Source organism: Uloborus diversus, chromosome 9, assembly GCF_026930045.1.
Source record: "Uloborus diversus isolate 005 chromosome 9, Udiv.v.3.1, whole genome shotgun sequence".
Lineage (NCBI taxonomy): Eukaryota > Metazoa > Arthropoda > Arachnida > Araneae > Uloboridae > Uloborus > Uloborus diversus.
In genome coordinates, this window is record NC_072739.1 from 92,474,700 (window position 1) to 92,500,739 (window position 26,040).

At 32.4% G+C, this 26,040-nt stretch overlaps 1 protein-coding gene across 1 annotated transcript in view; it reads right to left on the reverse strand.

Moving 5' to 3' along the window:
• The window catches only part of LOC129230069 (protein dispatched homolog 1-like), a 28,772-nt gene extending 13,485 nt beyond the window's left edge, over positions 1-15,287 (reverse strand). The window contains exons 1-3 of the mRNA XM_054864457.1: positions 15,235-15,287; positions 9,776-9,899; positions 6,355-6,730 (exon numbers count right to left, since the gene is read on the reverse strand). Coding sequence (XP_054720432.1) covers positions 6,355-6,730; positions 9,776-9,899; positions 15,235-15,242 — 508 coding nt within the window. The 5' untranslated portion in view covers positions 15,243-15,287. The remainder of the gene's footprint in view (positions 1-6,354; positions 6,731-9,775; positions 9,900-15,234) is intronic.
• Between the last annotated feature and the right edge of the window lie 10,753 nt (positions 15,288-26,040).

The following is a 26,040-nucleotide window of genomic DNA, read 5'->3' on the forward strand; positions in this document are numbered from 1 at the left end:
ACCCGAACCCGAATTTTTGTAACCCTAAAACATGTCTCTAGTAATTTGCAATTTTTGTGCATTAAAACATTACTAATTCATTCATTTAAATTCAAGCACAAAGGCATTTTTTGTTACATATGTAGTTCATTTCCCAATGATGACATGACCAAAAAAAAAAAACTCTAGTGATGAATCTTTAGTGATAAATGAGCTAATCTTAGTAATTAATGTAGTAAAATGATAAAAATTATAACTGTAAATTGCGAGACCAGTTCAAGACTGAAAATATCCTGAATGCACCCGACTAGGGATGTGTCATTCAGGAACGAACGGGTCAAAAAGAACGAATCCTTAAAATGAACGGTTCCATTCGTTCTTTTGAACGGTGAGCAGTTTTGGAAAATTGCATTGATGTACTTGTGATAAAGTCACTTTTTTTTAAAAAAAATTACATTCATCTTCAAATTTTTAACTCTCAATCAGTCTCAAATTTCCTTTTTCTGAGCGCAGTACAATATATTCATTTTGAACCTTTTTACTTCTGCTTTATTGATAATTTTTCTTTAACTGTTGCAGTTCATTTGCAGTTTTCCAATGTATATATTAGTAATCTTAATATATAAAAATCAATGTCCTGAGATAACATATATATATATATACATATATATATCAACGCACAGCCGAAACCGCTGAAGCTCCAGACTTGAAATTTGGCAGGCATGTCCGCATGATTACAAAAGTAACCACTAAGAAAGGATTTTTTAAAATCTCAATTAGTTCGGGAGAAATTAATTAAAACCCCTTAATTTCTGCAAAATTAAAAACCTGTCATTGAAATTCAAATCCCTTATTTTCGAAGGCTTTCCTCCATTCAAATCATTATTCAATACTTCATCTCAACTTTTGGTCAATAGCGAACTATAAATTTGATATTGTTTTTGTTTCTCACGTGATTCTTCGAGGCTTTTCTCAAGTCAAATCATAATGTTTCTGTCTTTTGCTTTTATTTTTTCAAAACTAGAAACGAAGTTTTTAAGAACATCATCACAGGAGGACTATCCTTTTGAATTTAGAAGAGTGCAGTTTCCTGTTAAAGTTTGCTTTGCAATAACCATTAATAAGTCACAAGGACAGACATTAAAAGTAGCAGTGATCGATTTAAAAGAAGACTTTTTTTCACACGACCAATGTTATGTAGCTTGCTCCAAAGCCTGTTCATCAAGCAGTTTAATAATTTTAGCACCAGAAAAAAAACCAAAAATGTTGTATACAAAGAAGTTCTAGCTTAAACATAGGTATAACAATAAAATGTGGATGACCTGTGTTTGCAAAGATAATCAATACTTTAAAAGGATCGTTAATAATAGTTAAAGACAAGGGCATATATATATATATATATATATATATATATATATATATATATATATATATATATATATATATATATATATATATAAGGAGTCCAGGGTCCCCGGGAGCCTCCCCAAATTAGAAAAAGTTATAGGTAATAAGTAATTATTATAGGGGATTTTCGAAACTAGGTGCACCAAGCACTGTTAACCCCTGCTAATTCCATTACCCGAGCAATGCCGGGTACGGGAATGCTAGTGTTTTGTAATACTTGTTTTGGCCACTAACAAAATGTTTGAATTTTCCACTTCCTTTTCCAAGCACCTGCTAAATTCCTTCTCAAGCTTTGTGCTGCCAAAATTATTTCTAAAATACTTTTTTTTACTTTTTGGTGATCATTTTGTTCCTTTTATAACATAACTATCAACTACCAACCATATTGATTTGGCTTTATTTTTAGCTTGGTTAGCAACTTCCAAGTCGCTTATTTTAACATTCATTATCCAGAGATTTTTCATAAGGATTATTACCGTCTTATTTTTTTCTCCATTTGAAAAAGTGTTGCGTTTTCTTTTTTTTTCTGTTCTCATCGGCACTGCGGAGTAATTTTGAAGCTCCCTAATTTTTTTCTGTTCTCATCGGCACTGTAGAATAATTTTGAAGCTCCCTAATATTTAGGTAAGTCTTTTTTTTTAAATTAAGTTATTTGGTACTCCGGCTGAGCTACTAATATATTTGTTGTTACTTTTTTTGCTATACATGGTTTATTGATAATAATATATAAATATTTACAGTGCATTAGCTAGAAAAAAATATTTCAAGGAACACGCCTCTTTCTTTTGGTTAGCTGTCATGGTTGACAGATGTTTGTTGTGAGATCAAAAAAGGTCAGTTTTGACAAATTACACCAGTTTTTATTTAAGAAGCAGATGCTTACTTTTAAAAAAACAAACTTTGTTTTGAAACCAGTTTACAATAAATTGGCTGTAACTACGATAATTCTTTTTTAAATTAATGTCATCTTATCTTTTTTCAAATCATATTCTGAATTATTTTAAAGAACATTAGTTCTATATTAACTTCAACATTTGCTTATAATACAGCAAGAAATGCTTTCCTTGTTTACTTTATGACTCATGACGTGTTCCGAAACCTATGCAGCTCTTTTTAGGGTATGCTGCTCCCACCCAATGACAAAGGAGAAGTTTAATAGTGCTTATCTGAACATTCTACGTCTGAACCCATATAAAATAGTTTTTTGATTCATTTTTCATAGGCCTATTTTCTTAGGTTCTTTTAAATAATTTTAATTATTTTTCCTTCAAAGAATGTTAATGATCTAATGAAACATCTCGAATGTACTTGCACGTGAGTATGTCATGCAGCTTTTTTAAATGAACGAGTTGAATGGATGGATCAAAAGAATGAACGATCCTCTGATGAACAGATCACTAAAAAGAACGACATTGCCCCTCTTACACACGACTATCTTCCTACAGCATGGAAGTTTGATAAAATTATAATTTGTACATTGAAATAGATTGCTAAAAGCAATTACTGACAGTTCAACCGACAGGTCTCTGTTTTCTTTATTTTTCATTTATACTGCAAATGAAAGATAAGATGAGCCATGAAACTTTAACATGCCTTAAGATTCAATCATATCTGAGCAACTCTCAAATTAATCCTTTGACCATGTGATTGACTTACCACAGTGAAAGCAGGGTTCGTACTCAATTTCAGAAATACAATGAAAGAGTTTTGGAGGAGTAAAATGAGATTTTGAAGGAGTACTAATGGGCTATCCTTTAACGTTGACGCACTTTTTTCCCAACATGTTTGATCCCTTTCCCCTTTGTCACTAAGTGTCACACTTCACCTTATTACTCCTCTTGTCATATGTCATATAATAACTGTGTGATTTCACTTTTTGTCATCTTCTCTCATCCCCTTGTCACAATTTCATGAACTCGTCTCCCCTTCAAAGCATGACATCACTTTTGGATGACCCTTTGTAAAATAACACCGATTTACTAAACAATTGTTTTTTTAACACAATCACTTAATATAGTACATTTTCCTATTTATTTTTAGCCTACTTTCCCAGTAAAAGTCAGAAAAAAAAGAAAAAAGCATGAAAGAAGGCTTAATACATCTTAAAAATATTGCAAAAAACAAAAAATAGTCAAAAATAAAATAAATAAACTTAACATTAGCACCTACGGGGAAATTCAAGGCAACTCCGAACTGTGAGGCGAATTTGCTTCAAACAAACTTTGTAGGAAAAAGCTTTTGATGAAAAACTTGTCTATAAAATATCTTTTTCATTTGAACAATTTTCCGTTCAATTTTGAACAGATCAAAACCCTTAACATTAGCGCCTACGGGGAAACTGAAAGTCAATGTAGATTCCGTACTTGAAGGCGGATTTACTTCAAACAAATTTTGTTGGAAATAGCTCTTGACGCCAAACTCCAGACTTCGAATCCGAGAATTTAGGGGCTCTTGACTCCGACTCCGGTGCCCAACAATTAATCGGACTCCGACTCCCTGACTTCATAGCTTTGGCAAAAATTTATACACAAAGGACAAATAACTGACTCTGATTCTTACATATTCAACTCCGACTCCTTTAACCCAAAATGAGATTGACTCCGACTCTGCAGCTATGGTTTTGACTGTGAAATAATTATTGTTGATCTGACTTGTTTTTATTTTTACGCTAAAGTTTTAATTTAGGTATTCAGTTTTCGGCAAATAAACTCGAAGTCATTTATGCTTCTACATAAAGATATGCGCAAACAATTTTTTTCTTTTCTTTTTATGACAATGAAAATTATTTCTTTAAGTTGACATTTTATTCTTTTTATTTATTTTGGTAAGTGCATTAATTCATTTAAAAAATTGTTTTTGGCAACAGGGGAAAAAGAAACTATTTTTTTTTTTTTTTGATATGATGTATTTATTGTAATGAGCTTATTTATTTTAATTATTATTTTTTCGTTTTGAAAGCTGTTAAAGATTTTTTTAATGGAAAAAAGTGTATAAGCTGATTTGTTTAAAAGGTGCTGCTGCTTTTTTTTTTTTTTTTTTGCTGCTATTTTATTTGTTCGGTTTTTTTTTTTAGATGAGTGAGGAATATTTTATTCCTAGAAATCAGCTTAAAGTATTTTAAAAATATGTTTGAAAACATTTGCGATTTTAGCTATTTTTGAGAATATTGATCAGGTACTAGAAAGTAGTATGTGTATACGGGAAAGTAGGCTCGTCTAGTTCTAGACAGAACTTCTTGTTACACATTTAAATAATAATTAGACAAACTGACTTTTGCTGCTGAGAGTTTGGGAGGGAAAAGCAATAATAATAAAACTTGAAAAAATAGCTAAGCACCATTTAAGCATGTTTTACTACACTTATGAAATGACTTAGTCATCTAATAATATTCTCACCTTCAACTTTTAAGACTTCTATGCTCGATTTGTAAATCACATTTTTTGAAAACAATATTTGTAATTACTACATCAAAATCGTCCATATACATTTGACTTGTGACGATGTTAAGTTGTCGATCAAAGTATTTTAAGTTACTGTCATAGAGGAAAACTATGTAGTCTTGAACTAGAAGGAGCTTTGAAGGAGTTAAAACCAAAATGAAGGAGTTTGAAGGGCCCTTCAAAAAAATTTCCTGAATGAAGGAGTATTGGAGGAGTTTTGAAGGAGCGTACAAACCCTGTGAAAGTAATTTTTCAGTCCTACTACCTCTTTCCTGAATTTCAAAAGACAGATTTCCCTAATTTAGTTAGAAGATGTACACCACTGATATAAATGCAGCAAATTAATGAATGCAGCATTTAATATTTATTGGATGCAACACTCTTTTGTGATCTAGACCATTATGATTATTAAAATTAAATTAGAAACTATAATTAAAAATGTGTTTTTAAAAACAGAACAAAATTAAATATGCATTTAACAAGTTGCAAGATCTTACGGTGCATTTATTGTAAATGTTTAATAGCTCTTAAAACCCATTGAAAATAAAATGTATCTAATCCCCACTGGAGATGCAAAATTATTGAACTTTAAAAAACCAAGCATATAAAAACAGCAAAAAAAAAAAAAAAAAAAAAAGAAAAGAAATATTCAAAGCAAAATAATTGGACCATTCCATTTTAAAAAGGCTACAATAACCAATAAACTGATTAATCACACTAGCTGATAGAAGAGATAGACTTAAAAAAAAAATGCTTTGGTCAACAAAACACAAATTTATATTCAAAATTCAAGCAGACATCATAGAGCTCATGACCCTTAAAGGCGAGGACCAATCCAGAAATGCTTCAAGGAGGGGGCGGTTGATTTTTTTTACCTTTTACTATGTAGCTGATTATACATGCTTGAGAGGAGTGGAGGGGGTGGACAGCATTTTAAGTTAAAACAACTAAAATGTAGAATTTTTCCCAAGGAGGTCCTCAAACCTCATTCTTTCCTTTCCCATTGAAAATGAATTCTATAATTGCGTTTTAGAACTTCAATTTCGTAATAATTACCGGGGAATGTTTCAAAACTCTCTCCCCCTAATTACATCGAAGGTCGTCTAAAATTGCGCTATATGAGACCAGTTTCACGAAATTACCGGAGCAAAGTCACTGAACCCATTCTTTCCCTATCACTATCTGAAATGTCTACAATCACGTCTTTGAGACTTAAATGTTGCAAAATGTCAGTGTAAAGACCTCCAAACATCTCCTCCTAACATCATCAAAGATCACCAAAATTGCCTTTTTGAAACTCGAACTCCAAAATTTTTCCGGGAGGGAGATATCAATCCCATTTCTTTTCTTAATGTCATCAAAAAGGGCCAACGCTCGTGTTTCAGGGCTTCCATTTTGGAAAAATTGCCTTAGCAGGTGCCTCAAGGGAGGGGCGATCGCACCAATCGGCCCTCCCTTGTATCTGTCATTGCTTAAAGGGACAGGATTGTGAATGTTATTATAAACATTTTGAAAGCACAATACTTACAAGGATTATTACAAAAAAAGTTCTTTCTTTCAACGATGAATATCTTGTTTGGTTTAGAATGATGAGATGGTCTTTCAAATACAATGCGGCCAGAGCTGTCTTCATCATCCTCATCCAGATGACCAAAATCCCTCTCTTCTGTTTCCAATTGGAGCCACGGGCCCACAGGTTCTTCAATTTCGTTCGAGTTATTTGTGACATTTTTCCCGCTCTTAGATAGTTTCTGCCACTGAGCAGCTTCTAATGTTTCGTTGGTGATGTCTGTTACGATACTGCCGGGATAGAAGGTGAGAGGACCGTTCCAGCTGGTGCTCTTGAGGAGATTTTGCCACGCTGTTGCCCTCTGTGACAATAAAGTTCCTCGAGGTTCAAATCCCTATTTGAGAAAAATTAAAATGTACAGTTAATTCTCTATTTAACAAATTTCAAAGGACCACAAAAAATCGTCCCTCAATAGAACGAACTCTTAAACAGAATTTTTCTAAAACTACAGTGGAGGGTTCAAGACCGTGGACAATCATTTTTAAATAGAGAAAGTCATTAAATCATTGAATAGAGAACCAACTGCAACAGCTAAGAAGAATACAATAAATAGTTGGTTTCTTTTGCAATACTTATTAATAAAGTAAATCAAATTGTAGCCATGAATCACTGGAGAACTTTAAAAAACTTGTATGTGGAGAAGGATAACAAAGAATGTTAATAAATGACAATATGATTTTCAATCTCATTCGGCATTTTGATGTATTTTCAAAGAGTAAACGTATAATGTATGAGATGCACCACCGTAGAAAACAATAATTTTTATAATAAGTCATATTAAAGTCACCATATAGATGAGTCGAGGCAACAGTTTAAGATCAGCCTTCTTCCATCAGAGAGCGTGTTTCAGCGGTTGTCTTTTACGGCAAGTTATTGTGATTTGGTGATTTTTCACTGCAAGCAATTACGGTATAACCTTGATTTAATGATTGGCCAGGAACTGGAAAAAGTTATCCTTAAATGGAGGAGCATATACATTCAATGCAGCTAAATCTGGAGCAGGGAAATATATAATTAAATTTTTGGAAACCCCTTTTGCGGGTATCATTAAATCAAAGTTATACTGCCGTGCTAAGCACAGATGTGGTATCTGCAGTAGAGCTCAAAATGAGAAATTGATGATTAAAGTTTTACAAGTCGTTTCTTTGATTTATGACTTAATTAAACGCTCAACTTGCGGTAGTTGTTTCAGAACTTATTTAAAAACTGTAAGAGAGTATTTTTGTAAAAATCTTAATTTAAAACTAATAAATGTAGTTACGACAAATTTTCTTTTCAAAACCTTTCCATATATTAAGCTTTTTTCACCGTAAGTGACAATTACTAGGCATTTTTAGGGGTATCTGCACAGATAAGACAAAAGTAGCTTAGAAAAACGTGCCCAATGTATCATTAAATAATACTGAAAACATCTGCTTTCTTTGGACTTAGCTGTTTTGCTTTATTTGGTAATACAAATCTAACAAAATCTATGTTCTGAAAGATACCTTTTTCAAAACTCCGGACAGTTAAAACTGTAATCCATAACAATTTTCTGTTTCTTATATTCAAAGAATGTTTTTTTTAATAATGTTTTATTTTCTAGATTCATTTTTACCGAGCATGAAGATAATTTTGGCAGCAGACGATACTTAAATAAAAATATTACTGGCCGTAGAATGAAATGCCTTTTTTTTTTTGCATGAAAGAATTAGTGACTATTTTACATGCATTTCATCTTTAGAATTCGCATTTTAAATAACCATTTAAATAGAAAAAACTGAATATTTACTTTTTTATTATCAACCTGTAACGGTAAACAATGGTAAACTAATTTTAAAATTCTGTGTTACAATAAACTGCTACATTATTAAATTTGCTGCTTTACTAAGGTATAAAAGTCTTATCTACAAATTACTACGTAAAAAAGTGGTAACTGCGCAGATACCACATTAAAGGCTTAGTATTTGTCACTTACGTTCAAATTGCCTTAGCAAACTAAGCAAATTTGCAGTTACGACTTTTTTTCTTAAAGCTTTTTTTAATATTTCGCGTTTACAAATCGCCAAAAAAACTTGAGATTTAGGTAAATTAAATTACTAACGACCACCTGGTGACAATAACTCAATTTTGATAATATGTGCAGATACCACATCTGTGCTTAGCACAACAGTATACTGTATTAGCGGCAAATGAATTGTTTATTAAATAAAATATTAAATTTGACGAATTTTACAGAGCTTGGCAATGTCTCAAAACTTTGCTGATAACCCACTGAAACATCCAATCCAAAAAGACTTATCTTAAACTTATGTCTCGGCCTGTCTTACATAGTGGCTCTAAGTCATATGAAAGCAAAGAAATTTTTAATAAAATATTCTTCAAAATGGCATCAATAAAAAGAGATCCATTAGAATTAAAAACAAACTTTTGTCTTAATCCAAACAAAATCTCTTCATGAGTTTTCAATTTTAGTTTAGTCATCTTTTATTTTTATGGATTTTTAACAGTTAGTAAAAAGAAAGTGAATCAGTGATTTTTTATCAGGTAATGAAACAGAACGGTGAATGAAACATGCCTGAACTTCAGATTTTTTGACACTAAAAAGAGTGTACCCAAAGAAAGAAATGACTGTTTCAAAAATAAATTATAATTTAAGTAAAAATAATGAATGGCCATGTTCAGTAAGTTACCGCCAGATAGCTAGGGTTAAGGCAGAAATACGTAAAATACACCGCCAGCTCAGTCATTCCAGCTGAGGATTGCAATTTTGTGCTTATTAGTATTCATCAGCCTGGCATAGGAAGTGACTGAGCTGGAGGTGGAAAATCTCTTAAGGAAGCCAAGAGAATTAGGTAGCCAATATAGAATTAGCACTTTCACGAATGAATGGCCAGTTAGGTAGGTACAAAATTTTTAAAAAGTACATAAATGGGTCATTCCATGTCAAATAAAGGATTTAAAAAAAAAAACACTTTTGAGAGCCATGTCAATTGAGTCTGCTAAAATTTAAAGGTTTGAGTCTACCCACATGATAAATGAAAAGAATAGTTTTTTAGAGTGTCGTACTAGGTATCATTTTACAGCTCTTTTAATAGGCTTTCACATGATATGTTACTTGGCAAGGTTATGTGACATTAATAATTTAAGGTCATGAAAATCATTATTTGGCTTTGAATATTTTAAATAGTTTTTTTTTTTTTTTTTTTTTTTGTAATTTGGAAAAATTATATTTTTTGCTTACTAATGTGGTTTACACATAGTAAACCTTTCAGAATGGGACAGCAATGGGATCATACTGAAAACTAATTATGAAATATTTTCAAGGACTATATAAATAAAATATTATAATCTACTAAAAATCACAGGGTGAAATATATTTCCTCAGAAAACTTCTTACCAGCAAAGGTTCTTTGAAGTTTGGCAAGTCATTCAAAGTAATGCAGAGGATTGCACAGCCAAGGGCAACCGCTAACACAAACAGAATTACAGAGCATGGATTGTTTGCCACTTGACGGGCATACCTGTAGAAATTAATAAATAGTTACGGAACAAATAATCCAATTAGAATAAAAAATACTGAAATGGGTATGTTTGACCAAACGGTCAGTACATTGTAATGCATGGATAGTGGTTTTCTGCCACTATGAAGTTGACAATTATAATGGGATACATGAGATACACAAGCCAGGGGTGGATCTTAGAGCAGGAATTAAAATGGAGGGAGCGAGTCCAATCATTGGCTAAGCAAAAGCTGACCCAAACACCTCAAGTCTCGTGACTCAGAAACGACGAATGGTTGGCACGTTTTGCGTGAAACAAGCGAAAGTAACCCGATTTCTTCCAAAGCTTCGCTTTAAAATCTAGCATGGGACTTGGGGTCTTAGTTTCATGAATAAAAGTCTTCTTTCCATTTTATCTCTTCTCCAATGGGGTGGATACAGACTACCATTTTAGTGTGGGGGGGGGGGGCTGCTGAGGAATTGCTTCTTTTGACGGTAGTGCAAACAGCGGCTGATTTCTCAATTTTTCTTAGTCGGAGCAAAACGTGTTTTTACCAATTTCTCCCATGTTTTTATATCAAATTTTTTTGGAAAAAACACCGAAAATAAGTGAACTTGCTGCCCCCTCCCTCCCTCCAGTTGCAGGCTTTCTCCCCTTAGATATGGCATTGATTGCATATAAATGACTAAAAACAGTAGATTTTAAAAAACGAATGAAGGTTGCGTATTCTTCCCTACATTTTCAATTTTTTAATTTTAGGAAAACTTTACATGTTAATAAAACCAAACATTTGGGCAATATATTGATAGTAATGTTATTCAAATGAATACTACCCTCTCCAGGAGCCAATAAGAAAATAAAAACAATTTCTAGGCCAGGGGGGTTGTAAGGGGTTGCAACAAGCAACCTTGAATTACAGCATTTGTCTGAGACTTGATGAGTTGGAGCATCTGAGACTGTTTAACTGCAAAAACATGCCATTTTTCAGAATAGTTATTTGAAGTTCCACGCATAAATATATTTAAAGCAGTAAAAGAATACATGAGAAGAGTTTGATTTCTTATCCTGGAAAAGATTTGGCTAATAGAAATGTAATTTGTGAAAAAAGAAAAGAATCAGCATAGGATAAAATTAAAACACTGCTCTGTAGTTATATAGAAGTTGGAAAGATATTTTTAATCTATAAAAATGACATCAAATCAAAAGATATTATCAAAAGATATGTCTAAATGGAGAAACAGAGTGATTTTTATTGCTTTTAAAGTAGCTAATATGCACATTGTTTTATGTATGAATAATTTTAACACATACTTATGCATCGCCTTAAGAACAAAATGCAAAGGTAAATCATTTTTCATTCAGATCTTTACAACTGTTCTGTACGTAATCAAAGTTAAAAAAAAATTACTAGAGCTTGCTTTTTAATTTTTAATCCAGTCTAGCCATTTTCAATGCATATTTGACAAGGCAGGGGGTGGGGGGGGGGGCACAAGAGCAAAATTTATGAGTTCAAAAACATGTTTTGCTATGCTCTTTTGACTGCTTTTTATTTTTTTGTTTTTACACTACTTTGTGGTTTTGGTTTCCTTATAAGAAGGGAGCCTAAAAGTGTATTTGGCACATTGCAGGTCACTCGTTAACATCGTTTCTTGAAACTCAAACAGGACTACAGGGTTATGCATGAATCTTTTGTTATATGAAAACTTGCTAGTGTCTAACGTGATGAACTTCACTTTTATTTCATCCAATTTTGTTTTAGATGAATTGATTGAGCCACAAAATTAATGAAACATTTAATCATGATAATAATTGAGAGTAACATTACTATTACATGACTGAGAATCAGGGGCGGACTGGGTTCCTCGAGAGAGCGCCAACCTTGGAAAAAAAAGGTGCAAAAAGAAAGAAAAAAGTGCAAAAAAAAGGGGGGGGGGAATAAAAGCTAGGGGAAATTCAACAACTAAAAAAAAGGTGTCAAGCTTGAGGCTGCAATGACTTGCATAGGCGAGAGGGCCGATGGGCCCAGTTTACCCCTGCTGAGAATACATATCACTCTGAGTGGCATCACACTCAAAGATTATTATCAATCATGACAATCATCTTTGAGTGTGATAACACTTAAAGATAATCAATGCATTAAAATTAAGCTTGTTTTGACCTAATGACCAGTTAGGTAAAAAATTAGAATTGGTGTAACAAAATCACAAGAAGTGTATTTTAAGAACAATGAAAGGATCTATTCGCAAGTGGTATTACGCTTTGAGGGGGGTTTGTGAAATTACGAGTTTTTGACAAAGAGAAAGGATATCATGAAGTATGATGTCATGCATTTTTTAAAATAAGAATAAGTTTATGAAAAATAGCATGACATGTGACAAAAGGGAGGAAGATAAGGGTAAGTGTGACACTTTGTGACCAAGGGAGGTTAAAAATGTTTAAAAAAAAGGGACATTAGCTATGGGCATATGTCTCTCTCTCACATCATTAACTCAAATTCCTTCAGTCTTCTTTAAAACATTAATTATTTTTCAATTTGATCATAAATAAATACATTTATTTAACACATTTCTGTGTCTCACATGAGAACCAGATCTTGGATTTTTTTGAGCCAAGTTAAATCTTGAAACTGACGCCCTTACTTAACTTCCTTCACGTTTTTATAACTAAATTAAAAGAAAAAAAAATCCTACAGAGATAGAAGATGAATTCGCCACTCCTAAGAATTTGCCACCAGGGGCAAGGATACCAGCTCATTCCAGATCCGGCATTGCCTCACACGAACACACATTTACAACTATTTATGTTTCTCTTGCATTTACGTCTTTCTTTTTTGATACAAGTGCTGCTGACACATAAGTGAGAAATTGTGATAGTTATATTTTCAAGAATTAGAGCAATTTTAACTGAATGATGTATTTCTTACAGAATGTCTAAATAAGGATACTGGTCAGGGTTGGGTTCTGGGCTGTCCAAAATTGGTTTAGGACAGGACAGGTGGTTTTTACCATCTAAAACTGTCCAAAACTATGCTAAAGCTAAAGAGGTGCAATACAATCAATTCTTATTCACTGCAATATGCGTAATGCATAAATATAGATATTAATGAGGTTTAATTAATGAGTTAATTATATTTTTCTCCAAAATGTTCATTTAAAAATATTTTATTTAAAAAGTTGTCATTAACTATTATATAAAAACTTCCTTACGTAACAGTTGATAGAGTTATGAAAGGAAATTCACAACACTACCAAGACAACTAATTTTAAATCCATTTATTAACTCAAAGGAATGTAATTAAATGTGCAATATTTAGGTGCAAAAAAAAAAAAAAAAAAAAAAAAGAAAAGAAAGAAAGAAAGAAAAAAAGAAAAAAAAAAAGCTTAATTTTTCAAACGGTTTTTGCAAATAAGTTTTACATGATGTTTTTCAAAAATCGTTTTTTAAGTCATAGATTAAAGAACAATAAGATGATTTAACACTTATATTATAAAACTTGTGTTATTCTTATTTTAGTTCATAATTATAACATAATACCAATCTGTAAACTACAAAAAATTGTAATTTATTGCATTTAAGTCAATTATTGCACTATATTTTGAACATCGTCTGTACAACATGCATAAATGTCAAAAGATTTAGTTTATAAGAAAAAAACTATTACATACAAATTGAAGTTTTTAATGAAGTAATTCCTATGTAACTAGATTAAATCAGCTGCATAAATTAGTAACAAAAAATTTTACACTTGAATGTTCACATTGAATAAATAAATATATTAAATAGTTAAAAAAAGAAGAAACATTTTGGCACATTTTTTTGTTTTTGATATTTTCTCACAAAATATAGTTTCTCAAAAAATAGTTTTGGACACAAGGGTTTTGAACAGGATGGTGAAAGCCTTGCCAACCCTGCTTTCATTTACAAACAATTTACATGGAAATTTGGTTACTATTATCAAAATAATAATAATAATAAAATAAATGAACTCATGCATACAAATTGAACTTTTAATCAAGAATTCAACTTCTATGCAACTAGTTTAAAATCAGCTGCATAAATAAGTTGAATGTTCTCATTGAATAAATGTTCAATATAAAACATTACTTTGATACATTTTATTCTGATTTTGATGTTTTCTCACAAAATACTATTTTTCCAAAAATATAGTTTTGAACACTTTCGGACACAAAGGTTTTGGACAGGATGGTAAAAACCCTGGTTTTTACCATAGTATCCAAAACCTTGCCAACCCTGATACTGGTTTCATATATTTATTCATTATCATCTCTCGGTAAAATATTTTGAATAGTTTACAGAGTTTTCTTCTGTAGTATACCTTTAAATTTCAATAAAGATATGTTTATAAAAATGAAATGTAATGTTAAAATTTTGAATTAATTTATCAAAAAAAACATTAATTTGAAAAAAAAAATTATAAATTCAAAACTATTGGAAAAAAACCATCCCATTTTTTTACTTTAAAATAATAATAATAATAATAACAAAAATAATTAAGTTAAAAAAAAAGAACAGTTGAGCAGAGTAGAGAGGCCCGGGACTGTGATAGGATCCCTTAATTCCCCAAATGCATTTATGCTAAAATATTAAAGAGTAAAAAATTATTTCTAGCTTGTCTAGTAAATGTAACAACAGCTTTGATCTCTTGCTAACTCTAATCTGCCATCTTTACCTATTTCTCAAACTTGAAATATATTTGCATTTTATTTAAGCACTAGCGGTACCTGCACAACTTTGCCCATAGTAAAAAATTAAAAAGTCGTTTGATTCGTCTGTATATCTACAATTAATGGATGTAAAATTTCTCCCAAATTTGCTATGTTAATTTTCTCACCCTTGTTACGGTTCCACGTTACAATAATTTGGTAATTTACTTGTTCACGATATGATAATTTGATTGGTAAAATGTTCTTAAAATTGAAACAGAAAAAGAATAAAATCAAATTTTTGAACAATCGCTTTAGGGTGCACACTCCCCATGATAGAAACTAATTCTGTGCCAAATTTCATGAAAATCGGCTGAACGGTCTAGGCGCTATGCGCGTCACAGATATCCATACAGAAAGACTTTCAGCTTTATTATTATTAGAGATAAAAGCAGCTGTCCCATTCCAACCAACGCCGCCCTGCCCCATTGTTTTGATAGAACGTAGCAGATAATACTACATGTCACAAAGAGTTTGTCAAAAACATTTAAGAAAGCATAACATGAAACAAGTCAACAGTTAAACCTTTTTAGAAACCTAACAGAGTTAAACAATTGTTTTAAAAAGTCAAGTATCAAATTAATACAAAAGGATTTAGAACTCGAGAAATTCAAAAAATACTAATACATACCACTGCATCCTCGAGTCTAAACATTCATTTGAGGTTGCGTTCTCTTCCTGATTTAGATCAGATGTTGCAGAAACCATTTCGTTTTGTCATCATTAATACTCTTATATTCACATAAACAGGAGAACATAAAAAGTTATATTTCCTAAGGAATAAAATATTAATTTGAAACAATTGACAGCATTAGTTTTCTAACACAAATGCAACAAAAAGGGTGAGAAAAACTTAAATAATTAATGAAAACAGAAATGTAATTTTTACAAATCATTATAATAATATTTGTGATGCCATAACGAAGGAGAATAAGCTGAAAAATAAAATGTATTCATTTATACAGATGTAAATAATCAAAAAACAAGCCAACATAAAAATTTCACAAACAAATTTAAGCGTGCTATATCAGAATAAAGTCCTTAAAATGACAACATTACTGCAATAATACATTATTGCAACAATTTTATTTTAAGTAAAAAAAATGAAAAAAAAAAGGAGGAAAGAAAGCAGTTTATTTCAATAAAATATTTTTTTTTTTTTTTTAAAGCTGCAAACATATACATTTTTTAATTCTACAATAAAAGCAATTACTATTTGAAATTTTACCCCGAAAACTCACGCAAATAATTAAAACATTTCATCTATTTGTAGTGAGAAAAAAAATTAAAAATGGATTTTGCATGCGTCACCATCAATATTGAGAATGTAAATATTAAAAAAGTAATAAAATCTTCACCCTGCAAATCGCAATAATCAACCAAATTGTTAAATGTTAATCAACTTTGCAAATTTATTAAACCTTTTACAGCATGACAAATTCATGTCAACAAACCTGTAAATATTGAAATCGTATTTTGATCCATCTGTTTGCTTATGCAAGTCATGGCAAAAATGATGCACCGAAAAACTATTCCCCTCCCAAAATAACGATGTGCATTTTCACCGGATTTAAGAGAATTAATTAAGTCACTCCAAAGTCCATCAAATCGAATAAAAACTTAATGACAGTTCTACGCACATTTTAAAGAGAAAACATCCAGCAGCAACCGGTGTTTCGAATGCTGCGTAACAACCAGCGAACATCCTCTTACCCCACACTTCCAGAAATTTAAATCAGCAGGGTTGCCAGGACAGGTTGCTTATGGCCCTTAGTTGCGCAATTGCTCGCCAAAGAGGAGAAGAGCAAATTGCCAACCAGAAACTCTTCAGGAGCGCATTTTTCCAGAAACGCCTGCGTAATGTTGAGAGTTGAATGTTACGGTCTTGAAGATACTGGGTGTAGGAGGGGTTATTGTTCCGGAAAATGTCGAGGTGGACGGAATATTTTTAGAACAGAATAGCGGAAAAGGCTATCGATTCGAAATCACATTTCTAAGTACGTAACTGGTAGAATTTTGATTTTTATACAAATGAGGAATAAACCACGTATGAAAAGATATTTACGAAACGCAGATATTTAAAATAAAACTCAGAGGCGGATACAGAAATAACTTTTGGAGGGGTCCCCAGAAATTGTAAAGCGCGTCCCCCTCCCACCACACACATCTTATTTTATAACAAAGTTTTCATGACTTTATTTTTAAATGTTTTTTAGGATCCCTTTAAAGATAATTAAGCTACTTTTAAGTACATAAATATTATGCACTAATATACTTTGAATGTGGACGTAAAATATCTTTAACATTCCAAGCCAATTAATACTAAACCCTATATAATTTCACCGAGATGCTATAAAATGAGCAGTTTAAATTAGGAACACTCCCATTATGATTATAACATGAGGGCAAGGTTAATAAATAAACACTAACTCATTTGAGTTTTTATAAATTAATTAATACTTTAACTATGAAATATTATGTAATTAAGAAAATCATAGCTTCACAACATTTTAGTCTTCAAAAGAGAAGGAAATAATACCCAAGGCTAACCCCAGTTTGGAGAATCGCCGCTCCAGAACATCAAAATTTAATGAAAAATCGCTATTATTATTTATTTTTTTAAAATCGAAAACTTTTCCTGCAAGTGCAAAAATTTCTTCCGAACCTAATTCAGGCATTTGGACATATTCTGCACCCCAGAACGTCACTAACACCGACTATTACAATAGGCAAGCATAAAAAGCGTTTGGGTAAAGCAAAATATACATACATTTCTGTGTGATCGCGCAAACTATCACATTTTCAACAAATAAACTCAGGAAAATATTGCGACTGGGCATAGAATGGGGTGGTTTCCTTCAGTCAAAAGTACTTCTTTTAGTCATTGAAATGGATAGAATGAGCAAAAAATATAACATAGACTCAGAAAATACTTTCCTTTTCCCAACATTTTTTTAAAATTTTTTTTTTTTAAATATCCGATTTTTCAAACGAGGCGTGGTCTTAATGACGTCAGAAATGATGCACTTTGCCGCATCTTTCTACTACGTTTCCACGTTATGATAATCAAGCAGCGAATTAAAATTGCGCTCTGCGCTTGCTATCAACCATATCGTTGCAAATACACGTGAGTAAAGATGCGAATTAAATATTTTGCTCTGTGAATGGCACTACAGAATGGCATTTCATCATTTGTGATGCCATCGGCAAGAAATGTAAACAATGAAAGCTTTCCGATTTAAGTAATTTTTTAAAAATATTAAACGTAAATAAATTTATTAAAAAATAGTGAGATCCTATGTTTTTGAGCATGCTCTTTCAGAAAAAAAATACTTTTAAAATTTTGGAAACGACCCCATTAAGATCTTAGTTTTTTAATGAAAAGTTGAGCTCAAAAATGACGACTGAGCGTGAAGTCATGGTCGCTAAAGTGAAATTTCAAATTGCGAAATACGACTAACTACCGCCTATTTCGAACCCTGGTTTTGTCAACATGTCTCTTATGCGTACCTACCTATACTGATTAAAAAAAAAAAAGAAAAAGAAAACCTCTGTAAAACGAGTTTCACTACTAGCGCAGTGTCAATACAGGAAAAACGACCACTTCACCCGCGACGCTAAGCACAGGAAATAATATACGTTGTTCAATTTCAAGTACGTATAAGTGAACTGATTTTTCTTTGAAGCAGTAAATTTAGGTTTTCATGAGTTAGGTGATGATAGCATAAATGAATAATATTTTTTGTCATGCAGAGAGATTAGTAAAACAAAATGATTTGAGGAGTAATTAATCGAAAGGAAACAAATGCACTTCTTAGAAAAAAATCATTTTATGGCATTTTCTATATCCCTCAGATGACCTTAATCAACTCCCTTACTCTCAAGAAGTGCAAACGGAGCAAATTCTATTTTAATCAAAGGTAAATATAGGTATTTAAGTTCAAGTACTTAGATATGAGAATATATGGTGGTGAAATTTGAAATATTAGGGTTTCGGTGAAATTAAAACTCTCAACATTCAGGTTTTCGTTCAGAAGGACACATATCGAAAATTAAGATGTCGACATTTCCTTGTAGTTTTTATATGAAATTTTTTACTCTAGGACAGAGGTTCCCAAACTTCAGATCTCCATAGATCTCCTCCAGAAAACTACAAACTTCGTGGACACCCTCCACTCCCACAGAGCGTGCAAAAAAAAAAAAAATAAATAAAATAAAAAAAAAAAAAAGATTTGACACAGTAAAAATTTTTTTTCTAATATATTTTTGCTCTTTTTTTTTTTTTTTCAAATTTATTTATTCATTGTCCTGTATATTTTTTAGAGCTCTTGTCTGGTTTTCCTTTTTTGCATTATTATTTTAAGTTATAAAAGTAAAATTCTATTTGGAATTCAATTGGGAAGAAAAATGCTATCACCAAATTTCTACAAAAAGTACAATTACTTTACTAACAAAAATGAACTTTTGACGTTAGTGAACAAAACACTGTTAGCCTAGTTGAAGTGTGTTAGTTTTTCATATGAGTCGTATTTTTATGACGTATTAGAATAATTTTGATTATTAACTATGGTTCGGGCAAACCTACCCTGGCAGCGTCGTAATGCGGTGATTAGGATCTACGTGGCCATCACACTGCTGCCTGCTTAAGTTTGCCTCAATGGAGTAGTTTCCTTCATTCAAAAGTACTACTTTTAATCATTAAAATGGATAGAATGAGCAAAAAAAAAAAAAAAAAACATGGAACCAGAAAATACTTACATTTTCCCAACAGTTATTTTTTAATTATTTTTTTTTTAATGTCCGATTTTTAAAACAAGGCGTGGTCTTGATGACGTCACAAATGATGCTCTTTAGCGCGTCCTTCTACCGTGTTTCCACGCTATGATAATCAAGAAGCCAATTAAAATTGCGCTCTACGTTTGCTATCAATCATATCGTTGCCAATACACATGAGTAAAGATGCGAATTAAATATTTTGCAACTGCTGTGAATGGCAATACTGAATGGTATTTTATCATTTGTGATGTCATCGGCAGAAGCCGTAAATAATGACAACGCTCCGATTTAAGTAATTTTTTAAAAATATTAAACGTAAACAAATTTATCAAAAAATGGTCAGATCCTATAGTTTTAAGTATACTCTTTCAGAAAATTTTAGAAACGACCCCATTATGGGGAGTCACCGCCCTCTACTCGCTATCGGTCACCAGTCCCCAGAAACTACAAGCAGTTTCATTTATCGCAATCAATGCATTATTAATGCTTTCAATGTAATTGTAACACTAAAAAAGTATGCTTACTGTTAATACAAGGAAAAAAAAATCCGTTTTTTTATTCTCTGCCTAAGAAGAAACATTGCAGAATATTCTCTTCTTTTAAGTGATGCTCTCCAAAAGGTATTTTTGTGAAGAAAATGCATTACAACTATTTCGTGGTAATTAAAAAAACTCTATTGTTCATTCGAGAGACCTTATGAAATTCATGCGGAATACTTCCCGCTCACTCATAACGACTCTGAATCGACGTGTGAAAATCCATTTGCCAACTGTTTATGACAGAGTATGAATCAATAATTGAGCTTCCGAAATTATCTGGTTTAAAAAACTCGTTTGATTCTGTTTCAATCAATGAATTTTAGGTGGTGTTGAAAGGAATACTAGTTATTGGCTAAGAAAGCTCAAAACTTCATATCTTAAAACAGCTTTGGCACATACAACTTATCAATGCAATAGTATAAGATTTTCAGCCTATGTTAACACAAAAAACAAATTCAGTTCTACCGTATTACCCCGCATTATACGGCCTGCCGCAAAATTCGGGGATCGCCAGATTTTCAATAACACGTGCTTGGTCTTTTCCGGCATGCCAGAAAAATCGAGAGGTTGGGGAAGAAAATAATACTAAAATAAATATATGTTCAGCTTAAAAATGAGTAGGGGAGACCGGGGCAAGATGACTATGTTAACAATTTTCGTTGTTCATTAATTTATTATTAAGGATAGTAAAATTAATTTTACATTAACTGTTACAGTAGTCCTTTGTAGCATTAAATATATTATCATTTAGTTTTTAAGATAAAAATAATGAGGGATATTTTTAAGTTTTTCATAACCTTAACAAATCGTCATCTTGCCCCAGTACTGGGGCAAGATGACTTTGACGTTGGGGCAAGATGACAACATTGAAAAAGGTTGGACATAGTTTATGATTTGAATAAGTTATTTAGTTTAACAAATGATAACTGTGTTTTTACATCTTACAAAGTATCAAATTAAGCGTAATACATTGCAGCGTAATGTTGAAGTATTAAGTAGTGCAGCTAACAATGAGCACAAATAAAAATGCCATTTTCATAATTGGAACATGCCTCATGCCACCACTCTTGGCTTTTACAAAACTCTGGATCCATTCATCTGTTGGATGGTCACAATATTCCTCTGGACAAGCAGGGCATATTATAACACCATACTTTGAAGTTGATGCAACTCGACTGCTTGGCACAAAATTTTATAGACTTGGACCTACAGGAACTTAGTTCGAATTGTTTCTACTCTCTGCTTAGCTTCACGGGATTATTTTCCCTGTTTTTTTTTTTTTTTTTTAAATAATCTATTTTTTCTTTCCGTTTTGCTCCTTGTTCTGACATTTCTCTGATGGGTCTGCTTGTAAGAATGTTTGAGCTCATTTTTCTGCCTTTTCTTTTTTTTTTCTCTTGTGTTGCTTTAGGCAATGCATTGACATCTGAAACACTAACACGCTTCTTTGGTGCGTCGGAATCAGCAATTGCCGTAAGTTCTGCTTCGTCTGGAGGGTTTATAAATTTGGTTTTCTACTATCAAGGACTGAATATTAGCACTATTATTCTCAGTTTCATCACCAATGAGCTCGTCATCTTGCCCCACGTTTCGGCCCGTCATCCTGCCCCGGACTGCCTGTTTGAACGGATTCGTCTCTATTGCCATAAAAGATGGCGATTAATTGACATTTATTCATGGTAATAGGTAGTATTTAAACTAAGTTACTCATAAATACTAAAGAAACACGAGAAATCTTATCTGTATCTATAGCAGAGCTTATTTACATATGTACAAAAGTTACATCGTGGCAACTATAAACAATCAGAGCTTCAGGACTAACACAAATATGGCGATTTCAGCGTCTCTATACTATTTCTGAGCGAACAGCGGATAGGAGAGCCAGTGGTATCCAGTTGATGCTGTTACCTTCTTTAAAACGGAAAATTTAAGGTATTCGTCATCTTGCCCGGCTCGTCATCTTGCCCCGGTCTCCCCTACAAGTTCTATCATATCTTATTAGTATTAATAAACAGTTTAATTTTGAAAATATCTTTACTAACAATGTCATTTGTTATTTTAACAAGAAAACTATTGTTTACTAATGAATAATTTTATCAAAACTAAATTAAAACTAAGTAAGCAAACATTTTAACAGTAAGTTACCGCCCCTAAACCAATGCTATATAATTTACCATATAGCTATTCAATAAATAAAAATTAAACTTACCTCTCTAAAATGAACCTAAACAATTCATTTAAAAAAATTATGAATAAATAGCAGTAACAATGATTGTTTCTGAATCGATTACTTTATTGGCATATAATTAAATCCATTAATAATGACCTACCATAAATAACAAGCACATATTATATGCAATACACATTTTTTTTTTTTTAGAAAGAAGGTTACTTTTAGGGTTTATTTACTTTTTTTAGTTTACTTTCTACTTAGAACTAAATGTGGAATTTTGCTTTTGTTTTTCTGCAAAATAAACCTCGAATTATCCGGCATGCCGGAAAATTCAAATTTCTGGCAAGCTGGTCAACCTCATTTTTTTCCAGCATGCCGGATAATGCGGGGGAATACGGTACATTGTATTCTGCTACTGTTGTACGTACTCAACTTTTCGACATTAAGCCAGAATTTACAGCCATTATCAGTAATACAATGAGCAGATTTCGTTCTTCATTAATTCTATTAATATAATTTATTGCAAAGGCAGTTATAATTGCACTGTTAGAGCTAGATCTTATTTCACAGATAAATTTCCAAAAATGATCAAAATAGGTTCAGCGTTCAGCACACCTTAAAACGCGTTAATCGGTCAAAATACGAAAATGTTCACTTGATGAATAGTTTCTTTTATGTAGAAGAAACACTCAAGTGTTTTTTTATCATTATCATTTGACTCTCAGACCGTTAATATTTTGTCGCTAAGTCATACACAATGATGGGGTTCCTTGAAGTAAAGGCAAAGCACTAAGGGTTCAATGGCCTAAAAAGTTTGGGAACCGTTGACCTAGGCGATTGCGAAATTGCTTTCAAACGAGTATTAATCGCGCTAATCGCACATGCTCTACCAGCGCACTTTCTTATTGCGTTTATTGGTATCCATTGCGTTCTTTGTTCTAGTTGGTTGTCTTTCTCTTTTAAAGTATTTCATTTAGTTTGAATTATTTCAAACCATTAAAATTATTACTTCAAATGTAAATGAAGACACTGTTTTTGCATATAAACAACCTTGAAAGGAAAAAAGAAAAAACCGCAATTTTAAGTCAAGGTTTTTCTTTGGCATCGTAAATGAGATGAGCGTCAAATTTTATAAGTGCAACTGAATTCTAGTCAATTAAAATCAAATAGTTATTTATTGTACGGAATCTTGAATTCTTAAACATAGTCATCGAGTTTAGCCATTTTTTCCTTTTAAAGCTGTTGAAGGCCCATCTCTCTCGCACGTTTTATATTGTTGGCCAGCATTAACAGCAGAATGTTTTCTTGGAATGTCTACGTAATTTTATTAACTGTAAATTGAAAAATTATTCACTTCCAATCTGACGTGATAATTTAGATCTAATATTACAACTCTCACAACATATTCTGTTGAAACTTTCGCGTTGTCTGATGGGCATTTTCTCGAATCCGAAAAGCTCTGTCTGTTGCCGTTAACCTTCTACAATTACTGTAGTCCTTCTTAACAAGAGCAGAATGAAACATTTTCGTTTAGAAATCCATTCTGCATTTTGTAGATATACCATTGATCTGTACGAAGTTCATCAGGGGGCAACCTCTGCCAAAGATACATCTACTTTTTAAAAGTTTACTGCAGCCATATCGTCAAAGGACTCTAGTTTTTCCCCCAATTTCTAAACCGTATCCTTTTGGCCCAGCGGTTATTTCCATTCAAATGTTGGAGTAAATGGCGTAATTGTAATTCATTTGTATGAAATTAATAAATAAACCATTGCAAAGAATGTCCAATTAGAAATGTCAATTTTCCTTATGACAATACTTTTAAAACCTGTATTGACAACTGTTTGCACTTAACCTACAGCTTAAAAATATCAATAATTTTCTTTCAAAAAGTTAATATGCGTATTTTAATGTTATGAGAACTACCAGACACAAGACTTACAAGGATACCATACTTTGATTTAAGTTATGAGAGTAAAACAATTTGATCTTCAGTTGTCTTTCTAGCTTTATTTTTTCATTCCTTAATTTGAATAAAAATATTGCTCCTTCGACTGTCAAAGTACAGAATTTTCTTTTGAAAAGTGCTATTCCTCATTTTTCTTTTCAAGTTAATGAGTATTTTTCTTCTTTTTCTTCTGATTTTGCGACAACCGATTTCTTTGGAGGAATCTTCTTTGGCAATTATTCAAATACAAATGTGACGACCAGCAACAGGCAACCAGACGACCAGACCAGCAACAGGGCCCAGCTTGGCTGGTCCTAGGTCAGTTAGTCCCTAATGAAGATCAATGGCCCTCTTAAAACTATCTACTCCCTTACTCATTACAGCTGCTTTTGGTAAACTGTTCCAAGTGCCCAAAACCCTACTAAAATAATTTTTCCTAATTTCCAGATTAGCCCGAGATTTAAATAGCTTAAAACAATGACCCCATTTCCGGCTTTCCATGCAAAAATTTAAAACTCATTAACATCTTTCATATTTATAAATTTCATGATAAATTCTGAATCATGTCCCATCTGACTCTCCTTAGCTCCACGCTATAGTTGGCTCTCTGTTTAACGACTTTCAAGGGACCACAAAAAATCGTTCTTAAGTAGAATGCTTTTAACACTATAGTGGGCCACCTGGGACCGTGAAAAGCCGTCGTTAAATAGAGAAAATCGTTAAATAGAGCGTCGTTAAACAGAGAGCCAACTGTATATATTAAGGCTTTTAAGTCTGGCACCATTATCTAAATATAAAAGTCCTCTTACTAGCCTAGGAGCCCTTCTTTGGGCCCTTTACAATGAAAAAAAACCTTTCTTCGGACAAGAAGACCAGAGGCGTAGGAACTTTGTAGAAGTAGGGGGAGCTCATGGGACACAGTATAAGAAGTGTCTGGAATCTAAGGGGCAGAAGCAGAGGCGCAACCAGAAAATAATTTTTTGAGGGGGGGGGGGTGCGGGGGAGGGAGGCTTTGAAACGTTTTTCCCCATAAAAAATTGGCTTCGAAGCTTCCATCTCTTATTGAATATTGTATATATACAATTGTTTATGGAGAGAATGAGGTGATTAAACTTCTGGTTTTGAAAAGAAGTCGGTTAGTACTTGAAAATGAGCACGTAGAAATAGAGGTGTTTCGGGGTCTCTCCTGGAAAATTTTCAAAATTCTTGTTCTAAAATCGAACTTATAGGTGATCTTTGATAATGTTAAGGGGAGAAAAGGTTCGAATACCCCAAATATAAATTCCCAGAAAAATTTTCGAAATTAATGTCTTAAAACGCGATTATATACCATATTTGTTGCCTTTAGTGAAAATATGACTCGAAGGATTGTCCTCGATCGATTTTTCGAACGATTTACATCTCCGTCCCAATATTTCGAATTGGAAGTCCTAAAAACGTAATTGTAGACAACCTTCAATGATGGCAGGGGAAAAGGCTGTACTAGGGCTCTATTCTGGAAATTTTTCAAAATTGAAGTCCTAATAGAGAGCGTTTTTCAATGATGTAATCAGAAAAGGTTCAGAGTTTTCTTCTTAATTTTTTCGAAATTGTAGTTGCTGAAAAACGCGACTGTGGATCATATTTGTTGGCGTCAGGGGTCCAGCAATTTTTTTGAAATTGAAGTCCCAAAAACGGAATATTACATAATCTCCCTTGTTGATGGAGGGCAAGGCATTCAAAGGACTCTCTTCCGGAAATTTTCAGGGAATTGAGCCTTGAAAACAAAATTTGAGGCGCTCTGTAATAATTTTGGAGGAAAGGGGAGGCTTCGACAGCGAAGCATTTAGAAGACTTTCTTATTTTCTGAGAACTAGAAAAAGGGGAATAGATGAAACAGGAGGGCGGGAAAACAGAACGTTGGATATGTGTTAAAATGAATTGTTCGCTATATATTATATTGTTCAGATAAATTTTTAGTTAAAAGTCTTTGAGTCTTTGATAGAAACTATAAAATATTGT